This window comes from Empidonax traillii, unplaced genomic scaffold (genome assembly GCF_003031625.1).
Source record: "Empidonax traillii isolate 1590-97213 ecotype Southwest subspecies unplaced genomic scaffold, ASM303162v1 scaffold276:size1176444, whole genome shotgun sequence".
NCBI classification, from domain to species: Eukaryota; Metazoa; Chordata; class Aves; order Passeriformes; family Tyrannidae; genus Empidonax; species Empidonax traillii.
The window spans coordinates 229,575-256,003 of NW_020955469.1; the positions used below are offsets into that span (position 1 = coordinate 229,575).

The 26,429-nt window shown below is 52.8% G+C and overlaps 4 protein-coding genes and 2 non-coding genes across 9 annotated transcripts in view; 5 read left to right on the plus strand and 1 right to left on the minus strand.

The window, feature by feature from the left end:
- Window positions 1-607: 607 nt before the first annotated feature.
- Window positions 608-7,829, plus strand: POLDIP2 (DNA polymerase delta interacting protein 2). The gene is made up of 10 exons (XM_027890034.1): window positions 608-760; window positions 1,399-1,496; window positions 2,293-2,389; window positions 2,839-2,914; window positions 3,451-3,558; window positions 3,792-3,928; window positions 4,989-5,015; window positions 5,201-5,326; window positions 5,745-5,824; window positions 7,353-7,829. Exons 1-10 carry the CDS (start codon window positions 623-625, stop codon window positions 7,465-7,467), a joined length of 1,002 nt encoding a protein of 333 aa, XP_027745835.1. The 5' UTR covers window positions 608-622; the 3' UTR covers window positions 7,468-7,829.
- Window positions 7,830-10,465: 2,636 nt separating this feature from the next.
- Window positions 10,466-17,089, plus strand: TSR1 (TSR1, ribosome maturation factor). Its single transcript, XM_027890013.1, has 15 exons — window positions 10,466-10,574; window positions 10,660-10,763; window positions 11,095-11,311; window positions 11,391-11,525; window positions 12,327-12,754; window positions 13,036-13,195; window positions 13,511-13,668; window positions 13,959-14,155; window positions 14,569-14,731; window positions 14,928-15,038; window positions 15,351-15,483; window positions 15,903-16,019; window positions 16,293-16,433; window positions 16,555-16,629; window positions 16,726-17,089. The coding sequence occupies exons 1-15, from the start codon at window positions 10,475-10,477 to the stop codon at window positions 16,902-16,904; spliced, it is 2,418 nt and encodes an 805-aa protein (XP_027745814.1). The 5' UTR covers window positions 10,466-10,474; the 3' UTR covers window positions 16,905-17,089.
- Window positions 14,209-14,301, plus strand: LOC114060520. The gene has a single exon (XR_003571903.1). It is a non-coding gene; the product is annotated as a small nucleolar RNA SNORD91 family (small nucleolar RNA).
- On the plus strand, window positions 15,546-15,637 carry LOC114060521. Its single transcript, XR_003571904.1, has one exon. It is a non-coding gene; the product is annotated as a small nucleolar RNA SNORD91 family (small nucleolar RNA).
- A 358-nt stretch (window positions 17,090-17,447) lies between the features above and the next one.
- Window positions 17,448-19,593, minus strand: SRR (serine racemase). Its single transcript, XM_027889934.1, has 7 exons — window positions 19,426-19,593; window positions 19,096-19,231; window positions 18,769-18,872; window positions 18,574-18,693; window positions 18,407-18,481; window positions 17,987-18,196; window positions 17,448-17,711 (listed from the first exon to the last, which is right to left on the minus strand). The coding sequence occupies exons 1-7, from the start codon at window positions 19,591-19,593 to the stop codon at window positions 17,514-17,516; spliced, it is 1,011 nt and encodes a 336-aa protein (XP_027745735.1). The 3' UTR covers window positions 17,448-17,513.
- A 65-nt stretch (window positions 19,594-19,658) lies between these two features.
- Window positions 19,659-26,429, plus strand: part of SMG6 (SMG6, nonsense mediated mRNA decay factor) — a 108,820-nt gene continuing 102,049 nt past the window's right edge. The window contains exons 1-5 of one of the 4 annotated variants that reach the window (XM_027890011.1): window positions 19,659-19,796; window positions 20,565-22,329; window positions 24,233-24,425; window positions 25,125-25,235; window positions 25,917-26,023. In XM_027890011.1, coding sequence (XP_027745812.1) covers window positions 20,570-22,329; window positions 24,233-24,425; window positions 25,125-25,235; window positions 25,917-26,023 — 2,171 coding nt within the window. In that variant the 5' untranslated portion in view covers window positions 19,659-19,796; window positions 20,565-20,569. Of the gene's footprint in view, window positions 19,797-20,142; window positions 20,162-20,564; window positions 22,330-24,232; window positions 24,426-25,124; window positions 25,236-25,916; window positions 26,024-26,429 lie in introns of those variants that run through there. The other 3 variants (XM_027890010.1, XM_027890012.1, XM_027890009.1) reach the window with 3 other exon arrangements.

The following is a 26,429-nucleotide window of genomic DNA, read 5'->3' on the forward strand; positions in this document are numbered from 1 at the left end:
GTTTGGGCCCTGGGTGGGGGAGAGGGGGGAGGGAGGGTTGAGGGGGAGGGCAGGGGGTTGTTGGGGGTTCGGGGAAACAGGCGATGAGGGGCTGCGAGGGGGTGCTTGGGAAGGGGAGCGTTTGGGAAGGGACTCGAGGGTCGCGGGGGGTATTTGGGGTGCGGGTTGAGGGGAGGGTTGGGGTGGTAGGTGGAGGGGCTGTGAGGGGCTGTTTAGGAATGGGAGTGATTGAGAGTGTGGTTGGGGTGCGGTGTAGGGGCGGTTGGGTCGTTGGGGAAAGATTGGGAAGGAGTGGGAGGGGCTGTGGGGGGTATTTGGGGATAAGGGTGATTGGAGCGGGTGGGGGCTCTCAGGAGGTGTTTGGAGAGCGGGTTGGGGCCTACTGGGTCATTGGGGGAAGACTAGGAAGGAGTTGGGCTTGCTGGGGCAAGGATATAGGAAAGAGAGGATTGGGATAAAGGGACATGTGGATGGGGATGTAGAGGACAATTGAGAAAGGAGAGACTGGCAAAGGGTGGGGGCAAGAGGTAGGACTGAGCATCCCAGTGCATAGTGGGGCTGTCATGTGGGGTGTGTGGTCCCCGAGGGAGGCACAAGGTGGGAGCAGTGTCTGCCCGTGACCATGGGCTCAGATGGTTCAGCCCCTGCAAACCCTCCAAGCTGCCTCTCTGCTCCAAGGAACCGCCCGGAGGGCAAAGTGCTGGAGACTGTGGGGGTGTTTGAGGCCCCGAAGCAACACGGCAAATATGAGACTGGTCAGGTAAGGGGCTCTAGGGGCAGAGCTAACCCTGCTTATGCCACAGAGATTACATAGCCGAGGGATTTCTCATAAGGAGGCTGCTGTAGTATAGCAGAAGGCCAGAAGCTTCACAGCTCAGTGGTCTTTGTCTCTGCTGTGTCTGCAGTTTGTCAGTCATCTGACAATAGCAGGTCGATAAGAATCTGCAGCACCAGTGACATTTGCTCCACTGAGGGTTTTCTCCCTCAGGGATTGGAAGAGACAATCTCTCAATTTAAGAAGTAACAATTAAATTTGTTATTTATATGCTTATGACTCACATGCTCTGTTTCTGAGCAGTTTCTCCCATGCTAGTCTGCTTTCTGCTGCTCTATTAATTACTGTTTTGGTCCCCTTTTATGAGATAGAGATGACATGGATTTCTTCTCTCATCCCAGACTGTATGTGTTCCCTGTTTCTGCTCTAGGTTCTCACAGTGGTGACTCTCCCTGTATCCCCATCCCACTCATTCAAACCCTTTGTAAACATTTCTAGTTTTACCTCAGTTAACAGATCTTTTAAATACTATCAGAAAAGGGCTTTTGGCTTCATGTTTTCTGTTGTATTTGTGTTGATTAAAGCTTGCTGTGAATTCAACTGCAATTATTTGTTCCTTTCAGCTCTTCCTGCACAGTGTGTTTGGCTATCGAGGAATAGTCCTGTTTCCCTGGCAAGCCAGGCTTTATGATCGGGATGTGGCTTCTCCTGTCACAGAAAAGTAAGGATTTGAGGGCTTGTTCTGGCTTATGTTGCTGTGCTGTTACATTTTCATTTTGTGGCAGGTTTCCTGGTTGGAGTAAACAAGTGTTTTTAAGGAGGCCAGTGGTCTGTTTGCATGAATGTCAAGTAGGAGAGGTGCTTAAAGAAGAGACTTTGCAGGTGTATTAATTTTGTGTTAATTAGAGATGGGATGAAAGTATGTGTGTGTGTGAAAGAAATAAAAAACAATTTAAAAAATCATGCTCCTGGCATTTTGTTTTCTAAAAAACCTACTCATTTTGAGTTAGGTTCAGGTTTCTGTGTTACAAGTTGCAGGCTGCTGCTGCTTCTTCTGTAAACTGCCAGTGAGTTGGATTTGTCAGCCTCCCTCCAATGTCAACCCACTAGGCCAAGTTCATCCTTCCTGAGTTGCTGTTCAGTTCTCTCCCCTCTTGCATCCCTTTCCCCTGTGATGAGGTGTTCTGGGAAGGAATAAGGATCAAACAGCAGAAAATCAGAGGGCAGTAGGAATTACTCATCCCAGACAGGAGACTGGACTGAGCAGGAAGAACCTCTGAGGTGTCTGACAACAGAGCTGTTCTGTCTCTGCCAAACACCATCAATGGGCATCTTGGCTCATCTCTCTGTCATTGTGTGGGTGGCTGACAGGGGTTTGGTTTGTATGGAATTAAATGATTACAGACTGGGAAATGTATTTATTTTTCTTCTTAAATCATTGTGAATGTGCTTGGTTCTGGTACAAAGAAGTTGCTGCAATCCTGCGCTTGAGCTCAGAGCTCTGCTTTTCTGTTTAGGAACGAGAATGTGGCAGGCCACGGTTCCAAAGAGGTCAAGGGCAAAACACACACATACTACCAGGTGTTAATAGATGCCCGGGATTGTCCACATATAGTAAGTAAGGAGTAATCTTGGTATTGAAACTCAAGTGTCTTCTTCTATGTGAGTGGGTCAGGTGGACAGGCACTGAAAGAAAATGGCTGTGGTGGCTAAATTTGACCAGGACAAATTAATTCTTCAAGACGTATTTTCCCTGAGAAAGGTACACTGGAATGTCATATGACTGATTTCTGGATCGTGTTTCCCCTTTCCGGCATCCTTTCCTCTCCCTGCTGTCATTCCCACTCTGTTGCATGCACATTGTGAATGTGGGTTGCAGCACTGGAAATGCTCCTCACTTGTTAGTTAGTCTAGGGGAATGAAAAGGAGAGGTGTTCTGAGGTGAATTGGTTAAATAGAATAAACATTTTACGCTTTACAAACCACAGTGGTAAACTGGAGCGTGGCTGGCAACTGGCCCACAGCAATCCACACAGAAAGACATAAGCTTCCCTTTTTCTCAGTCTCAGAGATCACAGACGGAAGCAGTGACGTTCCTGGCAAATCACGATGACAGCAGAGCCCTCTATGCCATCCCAGGTGAGCAAAATCCTCCTTCAGCCTCTGATTGTCGTGAGGGGAGGTCGGAAGAGTCATCAGTGGTCAGCTCCTGCCAGCAGCAGTTCCTATAAGACATTCCTGTTGTGGATTTGTCCGTACTTTAGGGCTGTGCTAGAAACAACAGCGACTAAAGTACGTGAAGCCCTTCGGAGAGCTGGAAGTTGGGCACTCTGTGATCAGACACAGCTGTGCCTGATTTAATCTCTTGAGACACAGGTTGCATACAAAGTTGCGTATAGGCTGTTCTTTTGTTTGTAGCAGTGCAGGCACTTTGCAGGCGGTGTGTGTTTATCACAGGAATCGTTCCATGGAGAAATCTCACAGGAGAACGCTGCCAAGGGTTATTGCTGGCCTATTTCTTCCATTCTCGCTTGCAGTTCTGGTATTAGCTTTAGATTCTGCTGCCAAAGTCCTTTTCTTAACTTGTCACTAGTGTGATCCATTTTTCTGCCAGGAGACTTCCAAGCTGCTCATTGGCTGGGAAAGTTCCAAGGCTTTTGGGGTTTCTTTTTCAGGTTTAGACTATGTAAGCCATGAAGATATCCTTCCCTACAGCTCCACTGATCAAGTGCCCATCCAGCATGAACTCTTTGAGAGGTTCCTCATGTACGACCAAACAAAAGGTAATTTCTGGCTCCACTGGGTACTCTTCTGAACCAGATGCTTGAGGGGCTCTATAACAACTGCTCAAAACCCATCATCTTGGATATGGGATAAAAATCATACCTAGTTTGGAGTTTGTTACAGTAAAGCCACCTCTCAATAATTTTTTTAACTTGAAAGGAGTCACTTTGAGGGAAGAGCACTCCAGGTACAGTATTACCTCTCATAAACTCTTTCCTTTCCCTCCCCACAGTCCCACCTTTTGTAGCAAGGGATACTCTGTGTGCGTGGCAGGAGAAGAACCACCCCTGGCTGGAGCTCTCTGACGTGCACCGAGAAACCACGGAGAACATCCGCGTCACAGTCATCCCTTTCTACATGGGCATGAGGGTAGGTGTGTGCTGCATGTTGGTGTGTTAGTTCTGCCATCTGCTTAACTGACATGTTTTTTTCTAAGATCAGTTTACTGACTTAAGGTGCTTTCTCCTTACTGGAGAAATGACATTTTAATGGCAGTTAATGACAGAAATGACTTTTTAATCACGGTTGTGATTTCATTCTCATGATGCACAGCACAGGTCTGAACAGGAAACTGTTTTGTCGTGCATTTTTGGAGAACGGCTCCTGTATTTTGGCATTTGCTTGTAGATGGGAATTACCCTGTAATTCCCCTCAGTAGAATGGGAATTACCCTGTAATGTTCTGCAGAGCAGTACTAGCAACATATTTAGTAAGGCTTGTGCATTAGTCCTGTACTGCCTCACTCAGAGATGGATGTGCATGAGGTGGCACCGGGGCCATCTGCCCTGTAACGACAGAAACATCTGTTATCCTGCCCAGTGATGGGCTTGGGTGTCTGCCCATTTGCTGGCTCCGCTGTGGGTTAGAGGGTTTGGCTGAAGCCTTCTGGATTTAGCTGATAACCATGTGCTCTTTATAGCATAAGAACTTCACGTGGACCATCCGAAATAATGAGACTCCAACAGACTCCTGAGTGGGAGGGCTGGGAATTCCCACAGTGGTTTGGTTTCTGAGCACAGCTGCCAGGGACCCCGCGCCGTGGCAGGTGGACGTTTTGGTGTGGATTTGCAACTTCTGTGGAGCCCAACTGATGTTTGTCCTGACCTTGTCAGAAAAACAGGTGCCTGAAGGCAAGGAAACGGGTGTTTCTAGATCTGTAGAAAGTGCGTAATTAACATGGAGCTCAGCCCTGGGTTGTCACGAGATCCTTGCAAATCTCCCACCTCTTGGTTACATGGGTAGAGCAGAGCCAGTGCCAGGCTATGCTGATGGACGGCCTCGGAGAGCAGCTGTCTGTGCTCATGTGAGTTGTCTGCGTCAACCTGGCACGGAGCGAGAGCCCCAGTGCTGGTGCTATGCTGACAGCTGAAGAGGTTTTGGCACCGTGTGTCGAAGGGCAGCTGCTAAAGTCTTTTGTTTCTTTTGACAGGAAGCCCAGAATTCCCATGTCTACTGGGTAAGTGCCTTTTGTTTCATGGAGCAGCTAAAGGGAAGGCGTTTATTTGCCGTGGCATCATTGCTGTGTGATAAGCTCTGAGGGAGAGTAGCCCTTGCCTGGCAACTGTTTCCCGGTATCAGCTGTGGGTTATCAACTGGCTGCAGCTGATTCCAGTCCTTGATAGCAGTCTTTGTTCTGTCCAGTGGCGCTACTGTATTCGCCTGGAGAACCTTGACAGTGAAGTGGTTCAGCTCCGAGAGCGGCACTGGAGGATATTTAGCTTGTCTGGCACCTTGGAAACGGTCCGGGGCCGCGGCGTTGTAGGAAGGGTAAGTATCAAGCAGCCTTTTTTTTTTAGGAAGCACAGCCCTTTGCTGGAGCCCTCTCGGTTGGTTGGGTTGATTTGCCAGTAAATTGCTTAGTGGGCAGTGGAAATATATGGAATGGGAAACTGGTAGTGAAAAGAGTCACAAGCTTTTTGTCTGTTGTTAAGTCTGCATGAACCAAAACTTCACACTGAGTATTAGAGAATGATCCTAAATAACTGGTGATGAGAAAACTGGGATAATAACAGGATTCTGGCAGTACTCACTAGGTGAGTTGTTTGCTGTGCAATTGGTAGTGGTGCTGCAGTGTGGGTCTCTGGGGCTTTTTTTTTTTCATGCTGTATAAATTTCCTATTGATGCTTGTCTGTGGAAGAATATTAAGATCTGTTGCTGATGCCCAGTGGTCTTCTGTCTCCTCAGGAGCCAGTTCTGTCCAAAGAACAGCCAGCATTTCAGTACAGCAGTCACGTCTCCCTACAGGCTTCCAGTGGTCACATGTGGTAAGAAGCCCTTATTACTGAAGCAGTGTTTTAGATGCAGGACCCCACAGTGGTGAGCTTTGCAGCCTGGAGTTATGGCTGAAAGCTGTGTGGAAGTGGACTGGATGGGACATATTAGGTAGTTAAAATTTGAGCTTCTCTCCAGCTGGATCCTGGTTAGTGATAAGATGATCTGTTGATTCTCTGCACCAGGAGAAGTTCCAGGCTAATTTATCCTCCTTCTGTGGTCTGTGCTAGATTGGATTTGAAGATACAAAGCAATTCTCTATCATCTGCTGTACTCAGCTTCTGTTCCTTTCCCTCCATGGTGCAAGAAGCAAGGCCTTGTGCTGGTGATTCCCTTGGCAGCAGGGATGTGGGTACTGGTATCCCTCTCCTGGGAAAGGACTGGGCTTTAATTCTATCCCTATGCAGTTCTGTGTCCACAAGGAATTGGCATGCAGGGTTTTTCCCAGTGTAGACCAGATAAGGCCTTCAATCTAACTGGTTTTAAAGTCTCCTCTTCTGTGAGTGCAGGTAGGGAAGTGCTCAAAAGAGATGTTCTTTCCCTGTGCCGCAGGGTTAAAGCAGTTTCCTTTATTTGCATTTTGGCTGTGTTAGCACATTTAGTGTCAGCTCTGTGTGGACAAGGAATGCACAGACACCTCTTGCCTTCTGTATGGCAGGTTTTTCTGGCTTGCATTTCTTAATCTGCTTCAGAGTTAAGCTGCCTTTGAGTGGGGAAAAGCAGGAGAGCAGCTCTTTACATATAGGATATACCCTGTTTTGCCATATCAAGCATTTTGAATTGCCTGAGTGCATGCCTTGGGGAATAAAACCAGATGGTCTAGTAGTTTTTTCCCCTCTGCAAACTTCCTGAAGAGAAAGAGGCAAAGGTTCTGCAGCTCAGAAGCTGCTCAGCTTCACTTCTGGTGTTCAATTGTGTCCTCTCTGTCCTGAGAATCTGTTGGTTTATCTCCACGATCCTTATACCCATGTCATATCCTGCAATACAGTTGCCTGTTGTTCAGAGCAGTAAACAAATTCATTGTACAAGGACAAGCTGGTTCAATTCTGAAATGCAAAGCAGAAGCTATTCCAAATTACATCTGTGATGGGATTTCTTGTTGTCACAGATGACTTAACAAGTGGAGCTTCTGCCAAGGAATACAAATCTGAATTCACATGTAATCAGTTTGTAAAAATAACTTGAATGCTTCTGTCTCCTGTGGAGTGGGAGTTGGGTGAACACTACTGCAGGTGCGTGGAAGGTGCTTGCCTCCTGTGGGCTCCAGTCATCACAGCTTGTGCAGAAAATGTGTGTTAGAGATGTGATGTAAAACCACCCAGGAGTCCTCAATAAATGAGTCATCTTGGCAGCAGATGTTCCTGCTGCTGAACCCATGTCCTTGCTGCTGGATCAGCCTTGTAGACGGACCCCCAGAGTCCCTGTGCAGGATATGGAAAAGCTCATGTCTTACCTTCTTGCTGATGCTTCCTAGCTGTGTTTGTCCCTGGCTTCAGTGTGATCTCTGCCATTATTTTGCAGGGGTACTTTTCGATTTGAGAGGCCTGATGGCTCCCACTTTGATGTCCGAATCCCACCCTTTTCTCTGGAAAGCAACAAAGATGAGAAGACCCCTCCCTCCGGCCTTCACTGGTAGATCAGAGTGAATGCTGAGACCCATAGAGGCCTGTGTGTGTTGTAGACCTTTGCCTCCCCATTTATGCTGCAGCCAAGAACACGGAGCTTTTAAACATTTTAAACCATTTTTATTTTAACTGTTGTCTGATGGGGAGGCTTTTTGGAACTTTAATACCGGCTCTCTCAGGCTGCTTGTAAAACGTAAGCTGTGTTACAGGTAACCCTTCCCTTTGTGGCACCTGCTGGGGTTGGAGCTGGGGGATGTAGATGGTGCTGCTGCAGAAGAACTGGCCCCCCTCGGCAGGCCTGGACCCTTTCCAATGTGTTGTGACTTCTCTGCAATGTGAGGTTTCTCTAATAAACTGGCCCTTCCAGTTGCAACCAGTCTTCCTTCATAAACCAAGGCCTTGGCTTTGCATCCAGCCTGTCCCAGCTTGTCGCTCCCCCTGCGTGGAGTCAGCCCAGAGCTCTTGCCGCTTCAGAAGGCAGCAGTGAGGCCGTTGTAGGGAGCAGGAATGTGAGCTCAGCTTCCCTGCAGTGCAGATGCTTTTTGGGATTCAGCCAGGGCTGGAGCAGCCTGTGAGCTCCCCTCCTTATGGCACTGAGCTGCGTTCTGTGATGTGAAGCCCGTTTTTTTGGACAAGAGGGTGCAGAGGGGACAAGGTGGGTGACAGGTGGTGCTGAACAAGTGCTGTCACAGTGTCCTGGTAGTGCTGAGCACCAGGCTGCATGTTGTGATGGTAGAAGAGAGCTAAAGGGAGCCCTCCTGCTGCCAGGGCTTGCCTTGCTGCAGGGATTTATATTCCAGCTGCAGGGAGGGTTCTTCCCTGCTCATGCTGCAACTGTGTCCATATTTCCTTGGTAGTTTCTGCTTTGAGAGGAAGAACTTGTTTTCACTTGCAGTGCTGTCAGCCTCGGTGAGGGAGTGCTTGGCTTTCTGCTCCTCTTTGCTTGGGTTGTGATTTTCTGGTAGTGTGTGTGAAGGGCCCTGCAGAACCCTGCAGGTCACTGTAAGCCTGTGATAAATGGATATTTGGGAATTTTTACACATGAAGGGCAAATCCACAGTGCAAGTCAGGTGTTGGCTCTTCTTACAAGCTCGAGCATCTCTCAGCAGCTTTGAGAACTGCAGATATCTGGAGAGGTGTCAGCCTCTGTGGTGGGACCCTTCTGGCTGTCTCTGGGTGTCCAGACATCTGGGTGACTAGCAGGGGCAGAGAGAGTTGGCTTTGTGATAATCCTAAGCAGAAAATTTCCAACCTTGCTCCTTTCCCTGGTCTTGCTCAAATGATAAGGTATAACTTAACTCATGGAATGTTTTTCTTGATTTAGAAGTATCTTAGTTATTCTCTCTTCCCCCAAGTTCCCTCTGAGCAGCCTCTTTGCGTTTGTCTCTGCAAGGCAGAGCTGTGGCAGTGCTATGGGCTGTCTTGGCTGATGGACAAACAGCCTTGACAGTGGGAGAGATTCTCATGCTCTCTCACAGCCAGCAGATTCCCATGTAGAGAGACTCAATACTACAGTGTTTATCTGTCATTGGTCTCTTCATTTTGTGTCTTCTTTCCTCTCAGGTAGTACAAGCTAATATTTAGAATCTGAAAGGTTTAAACAGCCAGTCTGCTTTTAGGGGTAGAAAAGGATCCCTGAAGACCAGCCATGACATGATCAGTCATCCTGATTTCCTCACAGGAGGAAAAGGGGTGGGGGCAAGATGCCTCAAGTTCAGAGGCAGCAGGGATCTGCAGGAACCTACTCTTTCCCTCCCATGCAGTTGCTCTGTCGGGTGGGAGTAGCAGCTGCCCTGCCTCTCCCTTGGGTTGCTCCAGCTTTACTGGCAATTGCAACACCACTGTCAATGTTTAACCTTCTGCTCACCCGTGTGTTTCTGGGGTGATATGGCCGGCCCTAATGCTTCCCGTAACAGAGAGCTGTTACCCCTACGGGATGGAGTGGTCCTCCGGCAGGGGCTCTGCCAGGGCCAGCCTTGGCAGCTGTGAGGTGCCCATGAGTGTGTTTGCTGTGATATACCCCCGGGGCTGGGGAGGGCTGAGGCCTCTGCCTATGAGCAGACATTCCTGGCTGGATAATGATTGGCGAGACCGAGGTCACCAGCGCTGCCGGTAACAGGCAGGCCCGAGGCACGGTAGGAATGTTTCTGCTCCATCAGTCTTCGAGGAATGGGCAGGGCTGACCTGCCCAGGGGCCTGGGTGCCATGCCAGGGGCTCAGCAGGGCCTTTCCCCAACTGCTTCATCCCTCAGGCCCCTTCCCGGAGCGCTGTCCCTCTCTGTGTAAATACCTCTGTACAAAGAACCAACCAATAAAGCGCTGAAGGAATGGCTCTGGCTCACGGCTCTCATTGCCCCGCGGCACTACGGGCATCAACCCCGCTCCCCTCTCCTCTGATACCAAAGACTGGCAGAAACAAACTTCTCAACACCAATTTGTAGATGTTAAAAAGGGCATCCCTCTTTATTCAGCGTGCTGGACGTTTGGAGCATAGCTTCTCTAATCCGAACGTGCCAAGTGACAGGGCTTTTTATTACACATACTGTTTACATATTCATTAGTTATTCTTTCCTTGATACATATTCATTAGTTTGCTTTACATAACCATTCCCCTTTTGGAAAGTCCTGTGGTCCTTCCGGGCCTTCTCGTCTTGACCTCAGCGTTGGCGCAGGTGCTGTAACGTTTGTTCTTTATTGTATCTGAGCACATCGAGCTTAGTTTACGTCCCGTTTGTTCGAGTTTGTCTGACTCTCGAGGACTTATTCCAAGTTTAGATTGTTCCTTATTTGGAACAATTCCTTATTCACTCACTATGTGAATGAAGTTTCTATTTCTCTCGTCACCTCCCCTTCCCGGGGCTCGCCCCGGGCCAGGGCAATCCGTCTGTCGCGGGGGAGGATGGTCGGTTCCGGGGATCCCTCCCCTCCATCCCCCGGTCCCTCCCTCTCTCCGCCACGTGTGTCCGTGCGGGGCTCCCGGCGCGCCGGAAGTGACGTGCCGGCCGCGTGGTGCTGGTGATGGCGATGGCGGGCGCGCACCGGCCCGGGCCGCTGAAGCAGCAGAACAAGGCGCACAAGGGCGGCAAGCACAGCGGCTCCTCGCAGCGCCGCGCCGGAGGTGAGCTCCCCGTCCCCGCGGGACAAGTTCCCCGCCAGCCCCCGCCCCGCCTCACCGTTCCCTCTCTTCCCCCCCTTCCCCGCAGGCCGCGTCCCCGTCAAGGCCCAGCCCCGCCGGCGGCTCCGCGACCTCAGCAGGGTGGACCGGCGGCACCAGGCGCTGCAGCTCCGCCGGCAGCGCAAGGAGGCGGTGAGGGGCCCGCGGGGGGACCGGGCCGGGCGGGGCTGGTCGCGGGGCTGTGGGGGGAGCGGGTCGGTTCGGGTGCTTGCCGGAGGGGGGTTGGAGTGGGGCCGGTGTGGGTCTCGATGTGAGTGATGGGATCGAGCCGGTTTGGGCAGTTGCGGGGAGATGAGGAGCTGCGCCAGGGAAAGGAGTGGGTGCCTGGGCCAGTTCTGTTTGGGGCAAGCGGAATGTTACTGGACCGTGTGGGTTCGGGTGCAGGAATCTGGTTTTGATCGATGGAGGCGGGACAGGAACTGTGCTGTGGGCTGGGATTGACGCTCTGCAGTGGTGCCCGCAGGTGCTGGCGGAGAAGCGCAGTCTGGGCAGCAGGGATGGGCCCCCGCACCTCGTGGCTGTGGTGCTGCTGCACAGCAGGGCTGCAGCCCAGGACACCCTCCAGCTGCTGCAGAGCCAGGATTCGGCCGTGGTCCGTGTGAATGAGGGGAGAGCTGGTGGCTTTGCCCTTCTCAGCCCCCGGCTCAAGCAGCGCTGGCGCTTTGTCACAGCACAGGCAGGTGAGGAAGCGCGGCTGTGGGTCGGGCTCTTGGCTCCACAACCCTGGCAGCCCCAGTAAAGGAGGTGTTCTGTGTGCAGGGGACCTTCATACTGTCTTAGACCTTGCCAAGGTCGCTGACTCCCTCCTGTTCATCCTGGACGCTGTGGATGGCTGGGACAGTGCAGGGGAGCACTGCCTGTCCTGCCTCTTCGCACAGGGGCTCCCCAGTTACGGTGAGTGAGCCGGTAACGTGTAGGGCTTCGGTGGGGGGGGTGGTGTGTGGAGGTACTTGATGGAGATTTGCTGTTGCAGTAGTTAAAAACTCCATCTGTTAATTGGCTATTACAGGTCCTTGATCTGTTTCTGAGCACAGATCAGTTGGGTGAATGCCGTGCCCGTGGTGCCTTATTGTGTTACTCCATGGTGTGGGAATACTGGAGATATAAGGGTGTTGTGGGTTGAGGCCCCTGGGTGTGTGGTGGTGTCAGCACCATGATGGTTATGAAGGTGTGCAGAGAGCCAAGGGATTCAGGCACTTTCCTGCTAAATTCAGTTCTTGTGCCCTTATCTCCATGGTCTCATTTAGTCTCAAAATCTTATTTCTGAAAACAGGTTTTCTGTCTCGGATGTTCTTTTGAATGTGTGAATCGCACAAGGGTTAGGGTTGGAAGGGAACCCCTCTGTCAAGGCAGGGTCACCTAGAGCAGGTGACACAGGAAGGCATCCATGTGGGTTTGGAATGTCTTCAGACAGGAAGACTCCATACCTTCCCTGGACAGCCTATTCCAGTGCTCTGCCACCTTCCATGGAAAGAAGTTCTTCCTTGTGTAGAGGTGGAAGTTCTTGTGTTTTAGTTTATAGCCATTGCTCCTTGTCCTGTCACTGAGCAGCACTGAAAAGAGTGAAACTGCCTTTGCACCTTGGAGTGCAAATCTGGTTATCTGGGTTGCTGATAGCTGAGTATTTATCCATATTTGGTAAAAGGGGCACGATAAGGTTTATGATCTGATCCTGAGCTGATCTCTGCTCGGCAGCTCTTGCTGTCCCAGGGGGCACCGACTTGCCCCCTAAGAAGCGGATAGATGCCAGGAAGAAGCTTGCCAAAGCCATTGAGAAGCGCTTTCCCGAGGCCAAGCTGTTCCCCCTGAACACGGAGCAGGAATCCTCAATGCTGCTGAGGCACCTCAGCACCCAGAAGCAGCGGCACCTTGCGTTCCGGGACCGACGCGCCCACCTGCTCGCCTACGCTGCAGAGTTTGTGCCTGGTCAGGAGAGCGACCTGGTTGGGACCCTGAAGGTGTCTGGCTTTGTCCGGGGACAGACCCTCGACGTGAACAGCCTGGTGCACATTGTGGGGCATGGAGACTTCCAGGTCAGCCAGGTGGATGCTCCCCCTGATCCCCTCTCTTTGAACCCCCGAGTGGTGAAAGGACAGAAGAGGAGTCAGGACATGGAGATACAGGTGGGTTTGGGGTCAGGGCTTTGCCAGTCCTGTTAGAACAGCAGGTTTCTAAGCTTCCATGGGGAAAATACAACTGGGTGTATGTGGGCAAGGGGAGGGTAAAGAGAGTTGTATCTGTGTTGGGCTGTTGGGCTGTTGGGCTGAGGTTCTTTGCCTGCTGCATGTAATGAACATTATGGCATGACATAATGAATGTGATTCTGAAAGGAGTTTACTTGAGACAGATTGCAAAGCTTTAACTAGGTGTGTTCAGAGCTGGGAACTCTGCTCTTGCCCTTCAGGAGGACCCTGTAAATGGTACTGATGAGATGGAGGAGGATGTTAAGGTCCTGATGAAGGCAGATCCAAGCAAGCAGGAGTCTTTGCAGTCAGAAGTGGTTCCTGATCCAATGGAAGGGGAGCAGACGTGGCCTACTGAAGAAGAACTGCAAGAAGCAGAGGGTGTGTAACAGCAATAGTTCTGTATCTTTTCCTTTTTCCTGTTAAGAGGATTGTCAGAAACCTCTGTCACCAGGATGGCTCTGAAGAAACATCCTATTTGGAAGTCCAGGGCTTCTATCCCTAGTCCCATCACCTGACCAGCAGGCTGTGTGGTTTGCCTGGGAAGTGAGTAGGGTTATGTTTTGGCTGTCCCAACAAATTCTGTGTTGGGAAGTAGCAGTTTTGGTGTAGACCTCATCTTGCCTGTCCCGGTGCAAATGTTGCTGAGGGGAAGGAGAATTATTCCTGTTTTAACTATTGGTGGGAATCCTGCAGATTCTCTGAAGGCAAACAGGAGGGTGGTGAAGGTCCCCAAAGGCACATCCAAGTACCAGGCTGCCTGGATTGTGGATGATGGAGAAGAAGGCAGTGAGAAAGATGATGATGAAGATGATGACATCGATGATGATCTGATGGAAGAGGCAGTTTCCCAGGTACCTCCAAGAGTTGATAGTACAGGGGATGTCCTGCATTATTGCATATTCTAAGACAGTCCTGTCCTTCCAGCTTGCTCTGTGCAAGGGCACGACACAGAGCCAGGACTTGCCTGGATTTCCGCTCTTAAATCTCATGTGTATCATGGAACATCTTATGGCCTGCTAGACACCAAAATGAGGGGCTGGGGTCTCTCTGGGGTCACAGATCACACAGTGTGAGCACACACAGGGTTTCAGTGCTGCATGGACAGCTCTGTGCTCACAGGCTCTATGCTGCCCTGTGTCAGGAGGGGGAAAGCAGTGATGAGGAGCCTGGAGAGGAGGAGAGCGAGACCATGACCGTTTCTGAGTGCTTACGGGACGACCAGTACGACGAGAAGATGGAGGAAGATGAACAGATGCTGGAGAGATACAAACAAGAGAGAATGGATGAAATGTTTCCAGATGAGGTGGATACACCACGGGATGTACCTGCTAGAGTCAGGTAAGAAATGGGATGCTTTCCAGAGGAGCTGAAAGCCTTTCTATCTAGTTTAGTGAGGAAGCCTATGATGTCTTAGCCGTGGTGTCTGAACCTGGCTGAAGGACTCTTGTGAAGACTCACTCTTAGGCTCTGAGGCTTCCAGGGCAGGCACTAGCTGGGGGCAGCAGGTGGGCCTGCTGCAGGAAGAGCTGGGTCCTGGGCTGGGAGAGGGAGGAGGGTGGCCCTGATGCAAGGGCAGGTTGTTTAGGGAGTTTGCTGCTGTTTTTAGCTCTCTCTGCACCAAGATCTCTCCTGAGGGTTAATGTTTGCTTTGTTCCCTTTGCCCTCTTTGAAGGTGAGTCCCTGTGCACCACAGGAGGTGCTGGCCACACGCCTCCATTGGTGAAGGTTTGTCTTTCCTATTTGTTCTCTAGGTTCCAGAAGTATAGGGGGTTGAAAAGCTTCCGCACTTCTCCATGGGACCCCAAAGAGAACCTTCCAAGGGATTATGCCAGGATTTTCCAGTTCCAGGACTTCTCCCGAACCAGAAAGCACCTCTTCCGTCAAATAGAGAAAGAGGAGACTGAAGGAGCCTCGGTAACTCCCTTTTGCTGATCTCTTTCCCTACTGTGTTCCTTTGCTCCTAACAGGAATAACGTAATCAGGGAGGTGGTTCATAGCACACAGCCCTAAGTTTAGATGATGCTGTTCTGGATTCCCTCCCTAAGCCACATCTTACTTCCGATACTTTTTTGGTTGAGAGAAATACTCACAACTGATCCTCTGTTGGCAGGTGGGCTGGTACATTACACTTCATGTCTGCAATGTCCCTGTCTCAGTGATGGAGAGCTTCAAGGAAGGGAAACCCCTAGTCCTGTTCTCGCTGCTCCCCCACGAACAAAAGGTGACTGTAAGGCCCTGCTGTTACCTTGTAGGTGTGCAACTCCTTAGGATTCCCTCGGGTTGGAGGGGGTCTGGGCTGAAATCTCCCTGCATTCCTCATGTTTCAAAGTAGAGAATTCCCTTTGGTCAGAGCAGGCGGAAGCTGCCCGGTGGGTTTAGGATAGAGTGTCTGAGCTTGGCAGCGGGGACCAGTGATCCTTTGGGAAGCCGTTCTCAAAGACACTGATGTCTGCTGCGATGTCCCGCTGCTTTGTGCTGTGCACCATCGCCTGCCAGCCCTGCCATCAGCCCCTCACTGTGCTGCCTCTTGCAGATGTCTGTGTTGAATTTCCTGGTGCGTCGGCACCCGAGCAACACCGAGCCAGTGAGGGCCAAGGAGGAGTTGATCTTCCACTGTGGGTTCAGACGCTTCCGAGCATCCCCCCTGTTCTCCCAGCACACCTCAGGTTTGTGAGGGTCCTGAGGGGTGGGCACAGGTACAGCAGGAGGTGGGGCTGGGGATTCTGGGGCAGGAAGCCAGTGATGTCTTAGCCGTGGTGTCTGAACCTGGCTGAAGGACTCTTGTGAAGACTCATTTTAGGCTCTGAGGCTTCCAGGGCAGGCACTAAATCATGGGGCATGGAAGGGCTCAGGCCAGGTGGCTCACTGGTCCAGACAAGGTGGTGGCAGACCCCACACAGTGACCTGGTAGCACAGAGGAGCACCTTTGTTCCCAGAGGCTCTGTGACAGCATTGGAGGGGTGTTTGTCACCCCTTTTTCTAAGGTGCAGAGCCTGTTTTCCAGGGAAGAATAGGCTCAGTGGCGTTTCCTGGAGCTCTCAGGACTGCTGTTGGCTTGAAATTGATCATTGCTGTTCTGTCCTAGCTGATAAGCACAAGCTGGAGCGTTTCCTGCGCCCGGATGCTGCCCTGGTGGTGACTGTTTATGCTCCCATCACTTTCCCTCCTGCCTCAGTGCTGCTTTTTAAACAGAGAAGTAACGGTGAGTTGATAAATGCTGAGGATGTGGTGTCTGGGAAACAAATGTTAGCAGACTGTTCCCCCTGCTTACAAGTGCACCTCTCCAGAAACCATGACTTGAAAAAGCTGTCCCTTTCCTGCTGTTTGAGAAGATGAGCCCAATCCCCATTTTCACATTTATCTATCCCTGCTGTGGGGTTGCTCTGGGCCTGGAACCCTTTGGAGAAGGGGGCTGTGGTGGGGGAGGCAGTGATGGAGGCACCTGTCCCAAAGCATGGGTGGCTCTGCCTTGCAGGAATGCACGACCTCATCGCCACGGGCTCCCTGCTCTCCGTGGACCCCGACAGAATCGTCATCAAGCGGCTGGTGCTCAGTGGCCACCCCTTCAAGATCTTCACTAAGACAGCTGTCGTGCGGTACATGTTCTTTAACAGAGGTATGGCTTGTCTCTGTGGTGGGAAGAGGGGATGTGGAGGCAGAACCCCTGCCCCTATGGAAGCAGTTGTGTTGGTACAGCCCAGCCTGTTCCTCACCTGCCTGTCATGTTTCATCTCCAGAGGATGTGATGTGGTTTAAGCCCGTGGAGCTGAGGACAAAGTGGGGACGTAGGGGACACATCAAGGAGCCACTAGGTAGGTTTGATCTTGTATTTATCTCTGTGTTCCTGGGATGGTGTGGTTCTCCTGGGCAGGAGAGACTGCTAATGGCCTCTTCTGCTGTCTGCCTAGGGACCCATGGCCACATGAAGTGCCACTTTGATGGACAGCTCAAGTCCCAGGACACGGTGCTGCTGAACCTCTACAAGCGTGTTTTTCCTAAATGGACTTACGACCCTCATGTTCCGGAGCCTGTGCCGTGGGTGAGGAGTGAGAGTGCACTGCCAGAGCAGGAGGTGGAAATGGAATGAGTCTCCAGCATGGCTGGACTTTGTGCCTTGGCTCCCTGGATGCTGTTCTTGCCTGTGCACAGTGAGGACAGCACTGATGCCTTGGACGTGTTACTGCTGGGGTCTGTAACAGGGGCAGCTGTCTCGCCAGCTGCTGCTCAGGTACCAGCTATAGCTATTTATTTTAATGGAAAATGTCAAAAATATTCAAGTGCCTCTGTCTTGGTGGCCAGGAGGCTGTGTGCACCCCTTGTCTGCTGAACCCCTTGTCCTACTGGGGTTGTTTCTTTCCCTCATGCGCTGCACTTGGTGTGTACAGGGATTTTGCTGTACGAAGGACAGGAATCTGCCGCCAGTTCCTGTGATGCTGAGAAAGAAAAGCTGAGTAGCAGCTGGGGAGGGTGACTGAGTGCAGCTCTCTGGAGGCCTGTCCCAGAACAGGGCAGCTGGGAAGGGGGGGAACAGGCAGTGCTTTGTTTCCAGGCCCCCCACAGAGATCAACGCCAGCTTCCCTTATCCTTCCACAAAAATTACCAAACATTTGGGGTTGTTCATCTATTTTTCAGTAGTGCACAAGCCACTGTACAAATTCAGATTGAGGTTTCCACTGCTTGAGACGCTGCTCTGTACTCATTCTGCTTTCCCAGAGAGGTCTGTGAGCCAGGTCAGGGATCTCAGGTCCACGTTTCCCCCGCACAGCACGATGCAAACGTTCTCCACATCCCGGGGGACTGCCTGGAACTTCTCTGAGAGCACGGCCGCCAGTCCCACGCCTGCTGTTGGCTCAATCAGCAGCTTCATCCTTTCCCACACCAGCCGTGTGGCTCGCTGTGGGGCCAGAGCAGCAGCTGTCAGCCCAGCAGCTGGGACAGGCTGCTCCAGGGCTGGGAGGGCACTGTCTGAGCACATCCCTGCAGAGCTCTGGGAAGGGAGAGCAGAGCTTCCACCAGCCCTTTCCAGCTGGAGACAGTGTAGGTGTCAGACAGCTGTTGTGGTGGGCAGGGCCCTGTGCTGTGTGTTGGGGTGGGAGCAGAGGGGCAGAGTGGGAATGGAGGCAGCTGCCTGTTGGCAGCTACTGTGGGAAGGGAACTGGGAGCCTTTACCTTGATTTCTTCCTCTGAGACTGTCAGGACATCATCAACCAAATCCCTGATGATGGGCCACGTGTTTGGTCCAATGCTGGTTTTAACCGCGTCTGCGATGGTGTCCCGTGGGTGAAGGTTGGGGGTCAGCTCCCCTCTTACCTTGGACTGGTAACAGTCATCCACATTGCTTGGCTCAGCAGCAAACACCTTCACATCTGGTCTCAAAGCCTGGGGAGAGAAGGAGGAGCCACTTGGTTGACACTGGTATGTGCCTGTCCCCTGTCCCGGTGCATGCAGGACTGGGCAGGGATCCCAGGCTCCCACTGATTTTCACAGCAGGGTCTCTCTGTTTCCAAGGTTAAAAAACTGCCTTGTTGGGAGCCCTGCCCTTCCCAGAGGGAGGTGCAGCCACTGCTGCGCAGATGAGCTGTTGCCTACCTTGATGGCAACTGCTATTCCTGCAACCATTCCTCCACCTCCTACAGGAACCACCACTGCATTTACCTCAGGTGCCTGTGCACAAAGCAAGTGTGAGTGCTTCTGGCACCTTGTGTCTCCCTTTTTGCTGTGCCCCTGCCCAGGGCTGGGCTGTGCATTTCCCTCACCTGCTCCAGCACCTCCAGGCCTATTGTGCCTTGCCCTGCGATCACTGCTGGCTCCTGGTTGGGGTGCACCATGATTCCTCCTGTCTCCTGGACGACACGGGCTGCTGTCTCTGCTCTGGACTAAGGGAAAGCACAGACGGGTCACCTCTCAGGCTGGTTGTGCCCTGTCCCTGGCTGGTCTCCCCTGTGCCTTACCTCATCACTGGGCTCACATGGCACCAGCGTGGCACCGTAGGCACGGATGGCAGCTTGCTTACACTGCGGGGCTGTACGGGGCACCACAATGTAGGCAGGGATCCCTGCGTGATGAAAGGAGGCAAATCCAACAGCCAGTAAGCCCCAAGCACCCACTTGGCACTGCAGGAGCAGGCCATGCTTGCCCATGCTAACTCCTGCACGCATTCAGAAGTGGGATCTCTCTAAGGAGGCAGAGCTGGACACCTGGAGCTGCCTCTGGATTTACGCTGTGCCCTCTGCCCACCTACTCAGCACTGGGGCTGGGGGTCGGGGGCTGCACTTTACCTTCTGCCTGGGCAGCACAGGCGAGCGCCTGCCCATGATTCCCACTGCTGTGTGTCACGACGGCGCGGGGCAGCTGCCCTCCCGTGCGCTCGCTTTCCTCCACGAGGCTCCGCACTGCGTTCAGGGCGCCGCGGATCTGGAAGGAGAGCACAGGGCGTGTGTCGCTGTCCCGGAGCTGGTGTGCTGGTGGGGAACCTCTTTGCAGCCTTCCCCCTGCCCTGGGCAGCACTTCAGCCCCCCGTGCAGGGTGGCAGGAGCCAAGCGCGGTCCCCCAGCGCAAGAAGCGACCTTCGCCCCCCGGGGGGGGGGGGGACTCGCGGCGCCGCGCACCTTGAAGGAGCCGGTCCTCTGGAACAGCTCGCACTTGAAGAGCAGCCTGCGGCCCGCCATGCGGTCCAGCCCGGCGCAGGTGAGCAGTGGGGTGCGGTGGACGCGGCCCCGCAGCCTCCGCTCGGCCTCCCGCACCTGGGCCGGCCCCGCGCGCGGCCCCGCGGCCATCGGTGTGCGTGCGCGCGTCTGCCTGCCTGCCTGCCTGCGCGCGGCCGCGGCGGTTTGTCCCTGCGCGGCCACCGTCCCGCGGCCGCCCGCCCCGGCGCAGCCAAGATGGCGGAGGGGCTGGAGCGCGTCCGCGTCTCGGCCGCCGAGCTGCGGGACATGGTGGCGGCGCAGCAGGCCCGCACCGCCGGCGGCACAGGCGAGTGGCGCCCCGGGGGACACCCGCGAGCCGCGGCCGGGCCTTCCCCTCCCCTCCTCCCCAGCCCCTCGCTGCGGTTGGCGTTGGGTGTCCCGGGTGGGAGCGCACAGCGGCCGGCGCGCTGGGTCCACGGGGGGCTTTGCCAGTCGATCCCGACCCCCCGGTACCGGCGGAGGTTCCACAGCGAGTTACTGGCAGCGGGGAGAGTTGAGGGAGTGCAGCGGGGAGCAGCGCGGCTTCGGGGAATCGTTTAACCGAGCGTGCTCCGGGCTGGGCTCCCTAACGAGGTTTTGTGTAAATACGGTTGAGGGAGGAGGAGAGAAACGTTACCGGGTTGTAACCAAGGGGGGAAATGCGTCTTTGGCTCAAGGGGTCAGTTGGCAGAGCGGGGGCTGCTGGGGAGGGCAGCCCCTGCACCAGCTGCTGCTGAACCTTTATGACAAAACTTTACTCCTTGTGTACACGTGCTCAAGTCTTGTGTTGTCTTTATCTGTCCCTTGTTGGTGCTTTGAGGAAAAACCTGTTGCAGGATGTGTTTTGTAAATGAATCAGGCCAAGGATTTGGTCGGCTTTGTTAGTTTCTGGCTTTCTGCTCTTCCTCTGATTTCCTGTAAACATTTACAGAGGTTTTCAGCTCAGTTCTCTCAGACCTGCCCTGAGGGTGATAGGCTCTTTGCCTTTACTTAATGTTTTTCCTGGAACATTTATCGCAGTATTTTTTGGTCCCTGGCTTGTTTGTGGTGGGACTCACTTTCTTCTGTCTGTTTTCCCCCAGAAAACATGAAGGAGGTGAAGGAGCCGAGGCACCGCAAGGACAACAGGCGCCCAGACCAAGAGATTTACAAGCCTGGCCTCTCCAGATTGAGGAGCAAACTGGTACCATTAAAGCAGGAGGCGTCAGAGAAGGAGAGGAGCAGAGCTGAGGAGGGCAAGGAGGAGAGTGCTGGGGACTCTGTGGGAGCAGGGGCTCCAGCTGGGGAGGATTTCAGCAGAAGCGATGGCCCCAGGCAGAACGGCCCTTCTCAGGAAAAGGAAGAGACAGAGACCAAAGGTGGCCTGCAGAGCCAGGAGAGCTTGTCCAAGCAGCCCACTGCGGATGAGTGGTGTTCCAAGACCCCCAGGAGAACCAAGAAGCCGGACCAGCAGATCTACCAGCCTGGGAAGCGCCTGCATTCAGCTGCCAAAGAGCCGTCCCTGCGGTCGGCGGCTGAGGAAGCTGCCAGCAAGATGGAGCAGCTGAAACTCGAGAGGGATGAAGAGAGCGAGAAAAGTGCTGGAAAAGACAATAACAGGAAGATTAAACCAAGCAAGGAGGACAGAGAGGGGAGCCAGGCTGGGGAAGGAGTGAAAGCCTCAAGGGCTGAAAAAGGAAGACGAGCAGAGCGAAGCGACAGGACGAGGAGAGCAGGTGACGAGGGGCTGCAGGGCAAACTGGGCTCCACCAAGCGGTATTCCCGCACGGACAAGCGCCGGAGCCGGTACCGCACCTGCAGCACGAGCTCAGCTGGAAGCAGCAACAGCATAGACGGAGCCCTGCTCGTGGATGGGGTGGAGAGGCGGCAGGAGCGCGCCAGGGAAAGAATACGTCCCAGGAAGCAGCTCTCTGTGTCCTCCACTGACTCCTTGGACGATGACAGATTCGATGAGGCAGAAGCGTACGTCTCCAGCAGGAATTCTGACAGGAGGAAGCACTTGGAGCAGAGTCGAGGTTCCAGGAGTGAGAGCGAATGGAGCAGCAATGGCAGGGAAGCAAAGGGACCCTTTCGAGTCACGTTTGACAGCAGGACCATGAACAGGGATGTCAGCCTGGCAGACACAGATAAAAAAAAGTCCCTGAAGGCATCTGCTAGTTGCAAAGACTCAGAGGCTTTGGAGCCAAGGAGCCAGAGCAGGGAGCCCCAGGGGAGGGGCCGTGGGATTCTCTTCCTGCCTGCCAACACGGACCTCTCTGCCAGCACTACGGGTGCCCCCGAATCCAGTCACTCTGGGCCCAGGCTCCTGCTCGGCGGGGCTGGCAGCAAAGGCTCCCGGAGCCGGGGCCGAGGCGGCACCGCTCGCAGGCTGTGGGACCCAAACAACCCGGACCAAAAACCCGCCCTGAAGAGCCAGACCGCCCAGCTCCACTTCCTAGACACGGACGATGAAGTGAGCCCCACCTCCTGGGGGGAAGCCCGGCAGGCCCAGTCCTCCTACTATAAATTCCAGAACTCTGACAACCCCTACTATTACCCTCGGGCCTCCAGCCAAGGCCCCCAGTATCCATATGGCGGGTATTCCCTGCAGTATCCCATGGGTCCAACCAACGGCGTGTACCCAGGAGCCTATTACCCTGGGTACCCCGGCCAGGCAGGGCAATACCTGTGTGGCCCACTCCCCCCCACTCCTCTGAGCCCCGAGATGGAGCAGCAGATGAGGAACATGCAGCAGCAGGAGCTCAGCAAACTCCTGCGTGAGGCTGGGAACCAGGAGCAGCAGCTCAGCAACCTCCTTTCCAGAGACCGCATCAGCCCCGAGGGGCTGGAGAAGATGGCCCAGCTGAGGTGTGCACTCTCAGAGGGGTGTGGGACTGAGCCCTTTCCAGGGTGGAATACCAGAGAATGGTGTCTCCTTGGGGATCTGGTATACTGAGAGTCTGTCTCAGAGACTGGGAGATGGGACAGTGGGTTGCTGGTTTTTGATGTGCTGGGTCTGTTTGTGTGCCAGTGGTGTGTAGGCGTCGGAAGGAAACTGGGTGAGGATGTCGTTTACCTGAGCTGGGAGCTAAGCCATGACTGCTTCTGCTTGGTGAATGCCTTTCCAGTGTTGCAGAGACACAGAGGAGCAGGACAAGCACCTGCTGCAGATTTTGGGTTCTTCCTGCTCTTGCTGGAGCTGATCTCTCAGTTCCAGTGCTGTCACATGCTCTCTGTGTTTGCTGTCAGACTTCTGTCCTTGGTTATCTGCTGTCAGGATCAAGTGGTGGGCTTCAGCGTATGCTCAGGAAGCATTTCATGGATTTCTGGTGCTGTGTGACAATGGCAGTGCCTTTCAAATGCTGTGTAGTTTTGCTCTTGATGCCTCTCAACACTGTGGTGAGTAGCCTGGTGATGCCAGGCTGGTGAGAGAGATGTAACACTGGTGCTCTGAAGGGTAGTTAACATGGCTGTAGCAAGTTTTTTCTTGGCATCTTTCACGTTTGCTTGTGACCTCTGTGTCTCCAGGGCTTCTCTGGAGACTTATTTTCAGAGCTGACTGGCAGCAGATCTAGCAGGTGAGCTCATTTCAGGGCTTGTTCTGTGTTCTGGGAACTTGCACTGTAGACCACAGAGTGGGATATGTCTGTGCTTGAAGCAGCACTGGAGGTTTCAGGTCTTCCTCAGGGTGCTGAGGTCACCTGGAGCTGTTGCCCAGAGGGAGAGGAAACACTGTGTAGCACTGCTGTGGCCTGTGGAAGCCCACCCTGCCCTGGGAGCATCAGCATGGTTGGCCCTGTCTCTGCTGGCAGTGTCCCTTGTCCCCTGCCTGCGTCTGAGCGTGTGCTGCCAACCTGTTGGGGAGCTGTGTGTGGGTTCTTACCTGACATCCATCTGCAGAAATGTCCTCTTGGTGTATGTGTGAAGGGTTTGGGGACTGCATGGGGTTGGGTAGCAGAACCTTGCTCTGTGCTTTCAACAGGAACCTGCCAAGCATCCTTCTCTTATCCTGTCAGGCTCTTCCAGGCTTTGCCACCTTCACTGTCATACTGTTTTCTGTAGGACTCGAAGCATTATAAGGAATAAGGCTGCCAAGGCAGGAACAACTGAGGATCCCCTTCACCATAAACTTGTCCCCCATATTGCAGAGCTGTTTCTAGCCTGCAACTATTTTATTAAATTTGGGGGAGGAATTCTTCTCCGGCATCCAGGCAGGGCTGTAGGTAGTGAGATTTCTGGGACTCCATTTCCTTTGGGTGTAATGTTCCCAACTGGTCCATTTTTGAGGAAGCAGGATCTATGTTTCAGTTGGATGGAAGGGAGGGAGGTGGAGATCATTTTAATGGCAAGACCTCTGTTGCCTCCTGGTTCTTTGTGTGTTTGTTCCTGGCCCAGACTCTGTGCTCAGAAGGAGCAGAGCCTGGCAGCATGTGTATTCTCTGTGTTGGTATCAGGAGGCACTTATACCTTGATGTTTCCAGTAGCAGGACTATAGCAAAGGTTCTTCCTCTTTCCTAAGCCTGATCCATTCTGATTCACATGTACAAGGGAGATGGTCCTTTCAGACTTGCCCCCTTGGAGCAGAAAGGGTGTTGGAGTGCAGCAGCTCCCATCTCCCTGTGGGACGGGTGTGGAAACACTGATTTTCCATAGCGCTGCTGACAGCTCATGCCTGCTGGATGTGAGCAGCAGGTGGTTCAGCACATGTTTCCTGGCAGCTGTAGCCCGGGCAGTTGCTGTTGCATTGACAACTGGTTGTGTTTTGCTGCAGGGTGGAGATGCTGCAGCTCTATGAGCGGTGCATCCTGATGGATATCGAGTTCTCCGATACCCAGAACGTGGACCAGTTGCTGTGGAAGAATGCGTTTTACCAGGTGATCGAGAAATTCCGGCAGCTCCTCAAGGACCCTCAGGGGGTAAATGCCCAAGAAATTCGGAACAAGCTGCTCCTGCTTCTGGATGAGGTAAGAAGAGAGAAACATCCTCAAATTCCACTAGAACTCTGGGTGGGATTGACTCGTGTTTAGAATGGGATGGTGTAATGGGGCAAGTAGTCTTCTTGATCCTCTTTATACCTCCATGTGCTTTAGATCATCCTTGTCCAAGGAGAATGCTCAGACAGGTTATGGTTAAGAGTGGCAGGTGCACGTCGAGGTGGATATTTATTGTAATTTAAATCAGGCTTGTTTTGGTGTGCTTTGTGTTAATTAGAAATTGATTTAAGCTAAAATGAAACAAATGCCCTGAAGTGGAAATAAACAGAAGCATTCCTGGAGGTGTTTGTGCCCTATTTATCAAATCTGCTTAAAAGTCATTCTGTTAAACTGTGCAGCTTAGTTTATTCTTTGTACTAGGTAGGCTGACAGCCTGAGAGGATGTGTTTTATAAAATTAGGGTGGTGGGAAGGGACAGTTGGAGGCTTTTTAGTCCAACCTCATGCTCAAAGCAGGACTTATCAAACACTAGACCATGTCAGTCTTGATTTTGTGTAGCTCAGTCTTGAAAATCTCTGAGGCTGGAGATCCCCCGACCTCCTTGTTGTGTTCCTTGTGTGCCAACCTCAGGAGAGGGACCTCCTTTCTTGCACATGGCAGGGATGGTGTGGTGATTTTGTGCTTGTCATCAGCAAGATCATAACATCCAAGTATATGTGTGCTTTGCAGGGCTCTTCTTTTTTTGATGGCCTCCTCCAAAAGCTGCAGGTGTCCTACCAGTTCAAGCTAGAGGACTACATGGATGGGATGGCCATCCGCAGTAAGCCTCTCCGGAAAATGGTAGGTTGGCTTCCACCTGGAACTTCTTATCCTGGTGATCCTCTGCAAGATGCTGAACTCAGTGTGCTGCCCTTGCCAAGAGACAGGCAAGCTGTGCTCCAGGCAGAGTCAGTTTGTTTGCAGGGAGTCTTTCTCAGCTGCTGGAGAACTTGTTGAACCAACTCTGGTGCATTAACGTTTTTTACCTTCCTTTGCAAAGAACTGGTTTTGTACCAGCTCTGTGACCAGGGCTAATAAAGGGAAAGAAGTGTCCAAGGGCACCCTGATTTCTCCTTAGATATTGAACATCTCTTATTTCTGTCTGGGATCCAGAATAACGAACAAGGAGAGCTGGCAGTTGTGCTGCCTCCCTGCCATGTTGCCCTGAGCTGTGAGTGCAGGTGCAAGGGACAGCTGGAAAGGATATTTTAGTCCAGCTCCATTCCCAGAGCGATGTGTTTATCTAACAGCTGGCCTCAAATTGGTCACAGACTGAACAACTCCCTTCTGGAGAGAGGTGGGGTTTAGGGATTGACTTGCCCCTGTGAATGCTGAACCAGTGCCATGGAGCCCTGTGATTTTATTCTGCTGCCCTTTTGTGAGACCTTCAGTGTGTTACTGACCTCCTCTTGGCTCTGTACAGTCCCTGTGTGCTCTCTGGGTGCGCAGGTCCCACGGGATTGACTGGGTGCTCCTTTGCAGGTGAAGTACGCGCTGATCAGTGCCCAGAGGTGCATGATTTGCCAAGGGGACATTTGCCGGTACAGAGAACAAGCGAACGACACGGCCAACTACGGCAAGGCCCGCAGGTAGGAACACAAGTACCATGTTCTTCACGGCAGCACGGAGCACAGCTCTGCCTCTGGCTACGAGGGATGGGTCTCATTTCATCCTTGAACCTGCCTCCAGCCAAAGAAGTCTTTCCACTCCTCTACTATATTGCAGTCCTTCAAAGCTGAAAGTTGTAACTGAGATTGCTTTGCTGTTCCAGAGAGCAAGCCACCAGACCCAGTCATCCTCCGTCTGCTGTGGAAGTTGTCTGTGCTGGTCCTGCAGCAGGGAGGGTTTAGGCTGCTGAGGCGGGCAGGGTGACCGTTGTATTTTCTGGTGACTTCTCATGCGGGAGAGGATCCCATGTGCATCCATATGTTCTGGCACTTTTTGCTTTCTGTCACTGGTGTTTTTTTCTGGAGCAAAGACTGAGGGGACAGGGAG